The sequence below is a fragment of the Dioscorea cayenensis genome, chromosome 15 (assembly GCF_009730915.1).
Source record: "Dioscorea cayenensis subsp. rotundata cultivar TDr96_F1 chromosome 15, TDr96_F1_v2_PseudoChromosome.rev07_lg8_w22 25.fasta, whole genome shotgun sequence".
NCBI lineage: Eukaryota > Viridiplantae > Streptophyta > Magnoliopsida > Dioscoreales > Dioscoreaceae > Dioscorea > Dioscorea cayenensis.
This window is the reverse complement of record NC_052485.1, coordinates 11,716,098-11,727,965: the sequence shown is the minus strand read 5'-3', so window position 1 is coordinate 11,727,965 and position 11,868 is coordinate 11,716,098. Positions and strand designations below refer to the sequence as shown.

At 33.1% G+C, this 11,868-nt stretch overlaps 1 protein-coding gene and 1 long non-coding RNA gene across 2 annotated transcripts; both read left to right on the top strand.

The window, feature by feature from the left end:
- The first annotated feature begins 319 nt into the window (after positions 1–319).
- LOC120278019 lies at positions 320–3,386 on the top strand. Its single transcript, XR_005541541.1, has 3 exons — positions 320–692; positions 1,751–1,787; positions 2,839–3,386. It is a non-coding gene; the product is annotated as an uncharacterized LOC120278019 (long non-coding RNA).
- Positions 3,387–9,130: 5,744 nt separating this feature from the next.
- Positions 9,131–11,554, top strand: LOC120277693. The gene is made up of 4 exons (XM_039284546.1): positions 9,131–9,830; positions 9,947–10,753; positions 11,215–11,316; positions 11,400–11,554. The coding sequence occupies exons 1-4, from the start codon at positions 9,131–9,133 to the stop codon at positions 11,552–11,554; spliced, it is 1,764 nt and encodes a 587-aa protein (XP_039140480.1).
- The last annotated feature ends 314 nt before the right edge of the window (positions 11,555–11,868 follow it).

The following is an 11,868-nucleotide window of genomic DNA, read 5'->3' as shown; positions in this document are numbered from 1 at the left end:
TAGTTCTTTCTTGTTGTTATTGTTTCGCATTTTCATATGGATTTTTGATGATGCTGAGATTTATAATGTTTGAGGACCAGAAGTATCTGTTGGTTTTGATTGCATTATAGATTCCTATAGTGTTTAGGATTATCCAAAGTGTGGTTCATTGGCACTTCGAACTATGATATGTTTGGATGATCTAGTGATACGATGTTCACTTGCATTGCTGCTTGTAGATCTTACGATGATCTAGTGATACGCTGATGGTGCTAATTATTGGCTATGCAGGGATCATGCTAGTGAGGTTTAGAGAAAGGATGGATTTGGACATCTACGGTACGCTGTCAGGGTGAGATGGAGGCGGTGGTGAGAACCCTTGCAAGTGGGTTGGGGTTGGTTGCGTAGATGGCGGAGTATTGGATTTGTGAGTGTTCTTTATTTCAATTTCAGTTTTTTTTTTGGGCTGATGCTAAGAATTGGGTGAGTCTTGGTTTTTTTTCTTTTTCTCATAGATGTCATTTTTTAGGAAATTTATGTGTAGATTGGATGGTGGAAATTGCAACAATATAGTGCAAATAAGGCTGATTGAAGCTCTGTTTCTGAGCTCACTGGCATTAGCTATGGCGGATATTGTTGTTGCCTATTGGACCAATTGCAGGGAAAGAAGGAAGCTTCTTCTTGTGTATGTGATCGACATAGAAGGAGTATAGGTGTATCCCTTGTCATCAATTCATCTTGCATGTTTAGATGTCTGATGTCTTACCTCTAAACAAATTTGTATTTTTTATTTTATTTTAATTTTTTCCTCCATCTATTCTTGACATTAATCTTGATGAGTTTAATTTGATGACTTTTATGCAATTCTATCAAAGAATCATTGATGGTTTGTTTGCACTGCTGTGGTCATTCATAGTTTATTTTTTATCTTTGATTGTTGTTATTCTCTGTATTCAGTAATTTAAAAGTTATAATCTCAATTGGGATCATGCTTCCCATCTGAAGTCAATTACAAGCTATATGACATTAATTCAATCACTTGTATAGCGGCGCTATCTATGTGTCATTATGAAGTGTGTAGGTTTTGTTACTTTTATCTGCGTCTTGGTTTGTTCATACAACTTTGAAAATCATGTTTTCTTTGATTTTTGATCATCTGTGTTTGTCCAAATAAACTTAGTCTCTAGGTTGATGGGATTAATTTGATCACTTTTATTCTCATTCTCATTGAAAGATCATTATGAACTCTGTAGAGTTTCCTAGCATTATGTGCATCTTAGTTTGTTTGCACTTATTTGATCATGAGTATTTTGTATTGGTTTCCTGGATTTGTGATTCTTCTCTGCATTATGATACAATCCCTGCCGTGTATGAAATCTTCTCATTTTGGATTATACAACAATGAGTTTACATCAATATCTTTTTTTTTATATTTGAAATAGCACACACTATGTAGGTAGCGAGTTACAAAGGCGATTTTGTTAGCCAACAAAAGATTACACTGCATAAATGAGTCTGTATGAAAATAGTGGGAATCATACAACTAACACACTCATTTTTTAAACCATGATAGTGTTTTTCTGCTGTAGTTCTTGTTCAGAAAAGTTTTTCTGCTGTAGTTATTGGTAACATTTCATTATATTGTTGTGTTTTTCAACCTTCAATTGAATAATTTGTTCAGTATGTTATTGTCTTGTGCATTTCTACCAAATGCTTTATAGTGAACATCCTTACATGTTTCTCTTTCTTATTGTTTTCATTGCGGATGTAGGTCATCATCTAGGTCAAGATCAGCTTAGTCGCTTCAGGTAACTTAATTACTATTAGGGCTTCGTGATTAAATTGAAATTTTAACTAAAAGTCAGCTGGCCTTTTTTATTGATAAATAAATAAAGAAAATAAATCTATGGCCTCAACAGTTTAAATTGCCAAATTTTTAACAAATAGTTGGGAGTAGCTAGATATTGAAAACATTTGTGATAATCAGGAAAGTTATGATTAGAATGACCTCATTCAACTCATTTTCTATGTTCTTTGATATTTTAGATGATAAAGCAAAACATCTCCATCACCTTTTTGACAAAATCTAAAGCATGGCATGAGAAAAGTTGAGATTATCATTCTTCTTGTCAATACCGAAGTTGAAAGAATTACTTGTTGGTTTTTTATGCTAAAGTTTCATTATGTTATTGTGGGCCTTTTTTATTCACTTAGATTGTAACTAATTATCTACTAGATACTCTCAACAATAATAATGAAAAGTTTTGCCCATTGCAAACTATACCTGGATGAAGGTTTCTAAAAATTTCTATTTTTTTTCAAGCAAGGGCCTTAAATTTTTTTTTTTCCTTGTAAACTGATTAGGAACCATTAGCTAATTATTGATTTAGAGTATGATAGACATGTATAACCATTGAAGGGAATGAATCCTTTACTTTGTTATTGAATTTTTTTTTTTGTTGTTAGGAGCATTCATGATTTCATTTCACGGTTTCAGTGCAAACTAATCTTGCCATTATTTTGGTTGCATCAAGTTTCAATGCTTGTTTCTCTTCCTTTTTTCATTTGACACCGTATCTAACTGACTATAGACAGTCAATTTTCAAGTGTTTCTTGAATGCAGAATACATGAAGATATATTTCGGGTCACTTTATCTCATGCTTTCTTCTCGGTGTTTTACTAATGTGTTTTCAGAGAAGCATAGTTTGAATACTGGCATGTTCTTTGGATGCTACACAATATTCCTGAAAACTATTATATGCTTCCTATCCCATGGAGTATGATTACACCATTAGTTGGTTTCTTCTCTTGAACATCTATTTTTAAGATGCCCACTGCTTGTTTTTAAAATGTTTCAGCACAGTGAGGAGTGGTTTGATCAGATGGAGAACTATTTACCACAGGCGATCAACGAGGAGGCACCAGAGATCATTGAAGGGTTGTGGGAGAAAGGCCGGATGTTTACCGAGTTCGTCATCGCTAATGGTACCGTCACTGAATGATTGCGCATTGCTTGTATACTTGGAGAGGTTTGTGTATTGTTGTTATGCCTTAGTTCTCACAATTGCTTGATGGATGGTGTTACTTGCGTCCATACTAATATTGAGAACTGAGAAGTTTAGTAGAATATGATGTGAATAATAATATGAATCATGATGGGCACGGTTATTTCTTGTTGTTTCTGAATCATTATTCATTTTGAGAATTGCCATTCTTTCATGTGCACCATAGCCTCTATGACAATTGTTCATGAGCTTTTCTTTATTTTCTTAGAATTGAATTTTGCAACCACTTATTATGTTAGGAAAGAACTTCATAGTTTTGAAAAGGTAAATTCATTGTATGTTGTTGATGCCACCAGATAACTCATGTAAGAATAATATTGTGGAGGCCCTAGTGTTGTCTATTGATGGATTGTGGTTGTAGCACTAAATGACGTCAGCTCTTTCTAATGTTTGTGGACATCATTTTATTTGAGATATTTTGCTCAATCACTTAATTAAAATTTATGTTGGGTTTACTGTTAAGTTCTCATATTTCTGCAAGGTTATATTACTGCAGATCAGCCAATAATTTTTATTCATATGCTTGTGCTACTCTGCAATAATTTTTATTTATCACCTTTGCATTTGATCTTGAATATATATATATATATATAATTTATATGCTTATCCTTGAGAACTTATTTATGATGATGTCATTCCTCTCCATTTGTTGTCTTTTTCACTAGTCTGACTAAGTAGTTATGAATCCTAGCAGACATTGAAGGGCATCATGCATAAAAGATAATTAGGATTCCATGTCCTTCTTGTTTTCTTGTTTCCTTGTTTCTATTCATTGGTTATTTATTTGATGACTTTTTTTTTTTAAAAAAAAATTATTTGTATTTTATGTACACGTGGCTCCTTGCTTTCCAAACATTTCATTGATAAGGGTTGTGATTTTGGGAACAAAACATGTGGTTGATTAATTTTATTGCTTCATGTGAATAATCTCTTTGAATTTCTTGCTTGTCCTTCGTTATGCTTTATGGTTCTTGATGAAAACAAAGTATGTAGATGTATTTTTAAAAGTTTTAAAAGCAAGAATGAAACTAGAGTCAGCGTCCATTGTTTTAGTTTGAAAATAGGCATTCCCTGCAAACTGAAATTCTTCTCTAATATATTGTGTTTTCGGAGCCATTGTAATATAAAAATTTATATAGTTCAATATGTAGGTTTTTGTTTGGTTGTACTCTAAACCCATGGAATTTCCCATGTCTCTTAAAAGTTTGTAATCATGTAGATGCCATTGTGAATATTAGCTGTGCCTCTACCATCAACTGATAATAATTGAAAAGAATGACCTGTCTACAACCCAATTGTGGCTCGCCCCATGAAGTTGCATCTATACTATTATGGATATATATGGTTACACCGAAACCCTTCATGCTAGGCTTCTATCAGTGACCGTTTAATAATGGTGATGTTAGAAGCAATGGTGGAAATTTTAGGATTTATATATGCATCTGCACACCCATGCACCCACACATACATGCTTATTATTTTAGGGATAGGTTCTATATAGGAACTGGACAGTTTATTTGACCTACCCAGTGACATACTTTTATTTTAATTTTTTTCATTAGGGTATTTATGAACATGTCCTAGCAATCCCTATATTTGTAGTCCAGGTTGTTTGAATTGAAACTGCAAATGCACCTGCATATGTATGCATTTATGTAATTGTGTTAATCATAAGCTCTGTCTATAGTAATTTGATCGTCTTATTTGGTCAAATACCTATGGGACACTCCTATTTTCCACTTGTTATGGCATTTGTATGTACCCCAGTGCAACTTGAAGTTTAATTTCCATAGAAGCATATGAATAAATAAACTGATTTATCATTTGCTTCAGTAAAACAGTTTAGTAATCAGTCAAACCTTTGTATTAATTGAACGTTATGACTTTCTGTGGATTCTATCTTTCATCATCAACAATATGCACAAATTATTTTGTTTTATTCAATTGCAACAGATAATGAAGTGAATGTGGATTTGAAAGAGCCTTAATTAAGCCTAATAAAGTTTACAGCAAATGTTTATTTATTCATTTATAAAAAAACTCAACTTACAACTTTTAATATAAGCTTGAGTATGTTGTTAATTATTCAGAAAATTTCTTGAGTTTGTTTTTATATTCACTATGGTGGGACATATTCGGGGTTGCAAAAAATCGATGTTATAGTATGAAAACCTTGTTGAGGAGATAGCTTCTGATTATTTTCATTCGCAATCGCAGCGGTCCACTTTGAGAACTCAACAATCTATTCCTTTTATGCCTCCAGAGGTTATGAGTAAGTTGGAATTTTTAGAGAAAGCATATGAGGAGCAGAAGTAACAGAACTAGTACATCCTTTCTCTATTAGAATCTTGAGGTATTCATGTAAACTTTGTGACAACTCCTCGTACTTTTCATGCTCCTAACAGGACTGGAGAGTCTGCTTCCCATGCCCCTCTCACTTCAGAGGATATTGAACAACCTCAGCCTGTCGATGATATTGCAACAAAATGAATGTGGTGTTTTGGATTATTACATTAGATACTTGGACTATTACATTTTGGACTATTACATTTTCTATTTGTTTGTTGTATTAGATGTTTGAACTATTATATTTTGTATTGCATTGTTATTCTAGATATTTATCGATCGGAATGTTTATTTTGAAAAATATTATAAAAGTAATTATTCAGGATTGCAAATTACGCTTTAAAACTGACTTGTGAAAATAGTTAAAAAGTTATTATAAATAATCATGGTTATAAATAATTACTTTGCGATATAATTTGGGACAATAAAATTGTGTCGCAGAATATCTCCCCAAGATGCAACACAATTTGCGACACAATTTGCAACAATTGAAATGTGTTTCAAATTTTGTTGCAAAACATCGCACATATTTGCAACACAATTTGCGACACAAAGTTTTGTGACAAACAAAATGGGTCGCAAAATTTGTTTCAAAAAGACTTCATATTTGCAACACAATTTGCGACGCGTAAAGTTTGCGACAATAAAATAAGTTGCAAAGAATGTTGCAAAAAGTCTCAAATAGTTGCAATATTTATTGCGACACAGAAAATGTGTCGCAATCAATTGTCGCATATCGTTGCAAATTGAGTGGCAAATATTGTTTCAAAAGATCCATGAATTGCGATTAAATTTGCAACGTTTTTATTTTGTGTCGCAAATTTTGCGACACAGTATTCAAAAGTGTCACAAATATTTGCGACATCTGAAACGCGACACATTTTATTGTGTTACAGATTATGTTGTAAATTGTGATCTGCGACACATTTTTGATTTTTTGTGTCGCAAAAATGTGTCGCAAATTGCGTTTTTTGTTGTAGTGGAAGATTAGTATGAGAAGTCATTTTTTAAAGGATTATTTAGCAAATAATGGAAGTATGTGGCTTTTGTAAGCTATAGAGCTTTTCAGATTTAAAATATTATTTGAATAAAATCTCTACATTTTGCACTGGATGCTTATTATGGATAATAGAAATTATTATAAACAGAAATACATATTTGATTATGTACATGATTAGTCATGATTAGCTAATGAAAATTGAAAGTTGCAGTTTTTTTAATAAGTCACCAGAAATAATCATATTCAATTTCAATGGTTTAAATTTAAATGAAGAGGCATGTAATGTGAATTAACATTGAATCAATATCTTACCCTTGCCAATAAAGGCATTGAATCAATATCTTACCCTGGCCAATAAAGGCATTCATGGTTAATTAGTGTTCTGCAAGTGAATAAAGTTTAGAATTGATATCTAATATATGTGGGTGTACGTTAATGTATTAAATGTCTAACAAAGGAATATGGTGCTAAATTGATTGGGATTATAATATTATCAATGGATAAATGATTTATAATAATTTTATCGGCTTTCAATTCATTATGTTTCTCAAATATGTTTATGTCTTTCAAGATGTACATATTTTTTGATTAAATTATAGTGAATGAATGTGTAAAAAAAAAAAATCAAATTAATTGCCAAAACATGCCCTTCACATTGTTAGAATTATTTGAAAGACTTGATACTACTATATATATTATTTGTTACTTCACATTTTTCTATCTCCAATTTCAGATTGGGAAGATTGATTTTCAAGGCGAGGAAGATTTTTTTCCAAGATTGTAAACATGTTGAAAATATGATCACTGATGTTTTCCAATTCATATTATTAATTATATTACATTGACAGTGTTGTATGTGCATTTAAAAAATATTGTGGTCTTGACATTATTGTTTCAATTAATTCAATTAAGCTTTTTTTTGGTTTAAAAATTTAAACTTCTTCCGTGCAATTGAAGTTTGAATGGGTTTATTCAATTGCAAGATGTTACACTTGTTGCAACAACTATGGGACCTACTTTCTATAGCAATTTGCTGGAGTATTTGACTTGAGAGAAACAATCACATTTTTAATTTCTGTATTTAGCCTGTAATCTTTATTATTGTTAAAACCATTAATATGCTATTTCCTGGATTTTTACAGCTAGGGATCCACAACATCAACATATACCATCGGATTCAGTCTAAAAACTCAAGCACTCTCTAGTCTTCCTGAGCACACGGGCGGTTGAGAACAACACCACCATGGAAACACTGATTCGGGAGTAATTCATCCCTCTCCCCGCTTTCTCCCTCTGATAATAGGAGAAGACCTTTGTCATCTTCTGGCGGTCTTCGTCTTCTCAACTGTGGTCCTTCTTCTTTAGTTTTGTTTCCAGCTAGATAGTTTTTGGCAGTGCATCACTCCTGGTGATGCCTTTCTAACTCGGTTCGCTTTGGCTTATCTTTTATCATTGGCTTCTGTTGTTGGTTTTTTTAATGTACTTATTCCTTCTTTTTAATAAATTTATGATTTATCCATTTTTATTAAAAAAAATAACATAAATTAAGCCCTCATATATATATATATATATATATATATATATATATCAAGGTTGTCAGACCCGGACCGGCCCGGCCGGTTCAACCGGAAAAACCGGGAACCGGCCATGTGGCCGGTCCGGGCATGACCCATTGAACCGGATGTATGGAGACTCGGTATCAACCCGGTGACCCGGCCGGTTCAACCTTGAACCGGTTGACTCGGCCGGGTCAACCGGGTCATAAAGTTAATGAAATTTAGGGCTTTGAGGCTTTCAACTCAAGCTTCCCCTGGCCTTGGTTTCTTTGTGAAATTTCAAGTTTCAACTCCAGTCCTCCTCCATCGCTCCATCTAGCAGCCCTCTCTTCAGCCAACTCAATCAAACTCCGATGATGCTCCGGTGACTCCACCAACCTTGTGCTTGCTCCTGGTAAGAGATTTATAATCTTGTACCATGCTTTGAGAGATTCATACAGATTATGTTGACAGTTTTGAGAGAGATTTTTTTGAATGATTTGTAATCTTGTGAATAGATGCACGATACATGGTGAGGATTATCTATATGTATGGCATGGGAATTACTTATTAGAAAGGTCGTATGATACATTCATCCTATCTATTTTACAGAAAAAATTAATCTTTCTTATGTGATTGCATAGAGATTATAAAGTGGGAAATGTCTTTTTGTATATTGATTATTTTTCTATAATTTGGCTTCACCTCACATTTATAAGATATTATCTTTGTAGGTTCTAGAAAGGAGTGAACATCTAAAAAGAGGTTTTTGTTACTCTAATTTTGCTCACGACATATGGTAAGTTGGTAATATTTTTATTTTTCATTGTTCATTTTTGTTTTAAAAATTTATGAGTACATCATGTGCCTAAAAAAAATATTTGAGATTACATATTTCATCACAATAGAGATCACACTATAAATTGACAACATATATTGCTTGAAATTGTTATGTGTAGGATCCAGAGGCCGGCAATATGCAATCTTCTAGTTGTTCAAGTGGCAATGTTCGCTTGAAGACTGATCCTCGCTTTGGGACCATTTCAATGTGTCTAATAATGCACAAGGAAAAAAGATTTTCTCATGCCTTTATTGTGGCTCAAAATATCAAGGTGGTGGAATTAATAGAATGAAGTATCACCTAGCTTGCATTCGGGGAAATATTGCGGCTTGTAAAAAAGTTCCGGATGATGTTCGCAAGCAAATGGCGGGGTTTCTTACTTCATCAAAACAAAATGAGAAAGATTCATTTGATGATGCATATGAAGAAGTTGAAGAAGATGATGTTCAAGAATTTAGTTCTCTAATGAAGTCACAACAAAAGACAACAACAATAGAAAAATCTTTGGGAAAGCGGAAGGCCAAGGATTCCATTGAAAAATTTATGGTTCCAAGGACAACCCCGGAGTCTCAACCAGGAATCAAGAGTGCATTTGCGAACAAACAAGCAATTCAGAAGGCGCATATGGCTTTTGCACGGTGGTTTTATGATTCATGCATTCCATTTAATGCATTGAAGTCACCTTATTTTCAGGTAGCGTTGGATGCCATTGCTGGGATTGGATGTGGATATAAAGGCCCATCTTATAATGATATGAGGATTCATTTACAAAAGAATTGTAAAAAGGAATGCCAGTTGCTTGTTGATAACTTTAGAAGCAATTGGGCTAGTTCTGGATGTACGATTATGGGCGATGGTTGGAGTGATCAAAGACAAAGAACTTTGATCAATTTTTTGGTGTATTGTCCTAATGGCATATCTTTCATAAAATCTGTTGATGCATCAGATATGGTTAAGGATGCCACAAATTTGATGAATTTGTTTTCAGAGATTGTGGAATGGGTTGGGCCTTCAAATGTTGTACATTTGGTGACAGATAATGCTAGTAATTATGTTGCCGCAGGTATGTGATTTAAAATATTTAGCTTGCTTGCTATTTTATTAGTTATAGATTTTTATATTATTTACTTAACCATGCTTCTTTCTAAACTAGTTTGATATATTTTGTCATCATTGCAGGAAGACTATTGCATGAAAAATATAATCACATTTATTGGTCTCCTTGTGCCGCACATTGCCTAAATTTGATTTTGAGAGATATTGGGAAGATGGATCATATGGTTGCCCTTGCCTCACGGGCTTCTAAGGTAACCATTTTTATGTACAACCATATTTATTTGTTGAGTTGGTTAAGAAAAAGGTTGGGTTGGAAAGAAATTGTGCGCCCGGGAGCAACTCGTTTTGCTACCGTTTTTATCACTCTAAAAAGCATTTATGATCACAAACATGATTTGCAAGCTTTGGTAACCGACAAATACTATACTTGTCATAGATTGTCCAAATCCGCCATTGGTAAATTGGTTTGTTCTATTATTTTGGACAACAAATTTTGGGATGATTGCTTGTTGATGGTGAAAATAGCGGCTCCAATAATTAAGCTACTTCGTGTTGTGGATGCCGATGAGAAGCCTTCTCTTGGTTATGTTTATGAGGGAATGTTTAGAATTCGTAAAGGAATCATGTCTATCTTTAGAGACAAGCAAAGGTTGTATAATCCTTACATCAAAATTGTTGATGAAAGATGGGATAAGCATTTTCGGCGCAACATTCATGCAGCTGCCTATTTTCTCAACCCCGCTTTTTTATATGATGAAAGCACATTTGTAGAAACTCCAGAAGTAATGCAAGGCCTACTTGATTTGTTAGAGCAAAGAAGCATATGTAGCAATAGTGAGAAGGCGATGAAGGAGATCAAAATATATCGAGATCGATTAGGGAGTTTTAGTCGTGAATCCGCTTTGCCGGCATCTAAAAATATGCAACCAGGTTAGTTCCACATTCCAAATTGTATTTGATGTTAAATGTCAATTTAAATTATATCTTGTTATTTACTAATATATTTTAAACTTTCATACATTTTGTAGATGAATGGTGAAAATTATTTGGACATAGTGCGCCTCACTTGCAAAAAGTGGCTATTCGACTCCTTAGTCAAACTGCTTCTTCATTAGGATGTGAACGTAATTGGAGTCTCTTTGAGCGCATTCACACTAAATGAAGGAACAAATTGGAGCATCAAAGGTTAAATGATCTTGTGTATGTGACTTATAACTTACGTTTACGACAAAAGGTATTAACATTACATGTTCTCATTTATAATTTTTGTTATTTTTTTAGTTAGATAAATTTATTTCTTATATTTTAAAATATACATAGACATCAACACAAGAAAAGGAGCTATGATCCGGTTGATTATGATTGTATCGATAAGACGGATTTTTGGGTAGCGGAAGATGAATGTCCTCCCGAACTTGATTATGAAGAAATCATGGATGATAATGTTTATGGAGATGATGCTATTCCTATATTTGATGATCGTCATGGTCAAGGTTAACAAAATACAAAAGTTTTAATATTAAATGTATAGTTGATAACAAGCTTTTTAATAAATGGCTTTTATTTTGTTTATTAGATGACATGGATATCCAAGAAGAAGTAAATTTGCAAGATTTTGGTGATGTTGGTGGTGATGTTGGTGGTGATGTTGGTGGCCATGCAAGCTTTGATCAAAGATTTGATGGAAATGATGATATTAATTTGAGTTTTGATCCAAGTTCATGGACCTAACTCATGTTAGTTGTGTTTGTCTATTTGAATACTTGGGTAAATCTTTTGATTATGTATTTGTGACTATTTTGTTATACTTGGTATGTGTTTGTTTTGACTTTTGAGTGTGGAATTAAACTTTATGTCTTTTTGTTGTTAGTTGTATTTGAATACTTTGGTAATTGTTGTTATCTTTGGATTATGTATTTGTGACTTTTTTGTTGTCTTTGAATTTTGATTGGTATGTGTTTGTTTTTGTGTGAAATTAAACTTTAAATCATGTAATTGTTATTTTTTATGATGCTTGTTTTGAGTATGTATTTTTCATTATTTTG

What these genes read in the sequence shown, in the direction of transcription:
- LOC120277693 (XM_039284546.1), top strand. Translation starts at nt 9,131, where the DNA reads ATGGCGGGGTTTCTTACTTCATCAAAACAAAATGAGAAAGATTCATTT. An exon ending in TAGTAATTATGTTGCCGCAG is followed by an intron (nt 9,831 to 9,946) that starts GTATGTGATTTA and finishes TCATCATTGCAG; the next exon opens with GAAGACTATTGCATGAAAAA. An exon ending in TGATGATCGTCATGGTCAAG is followed by an intron (nt 11,317 to 11,399) that starts GTTAACAAAATA and finishes TTTGTTTATTAG; the next exon opens with ATGACATGGATATCCAAGAA.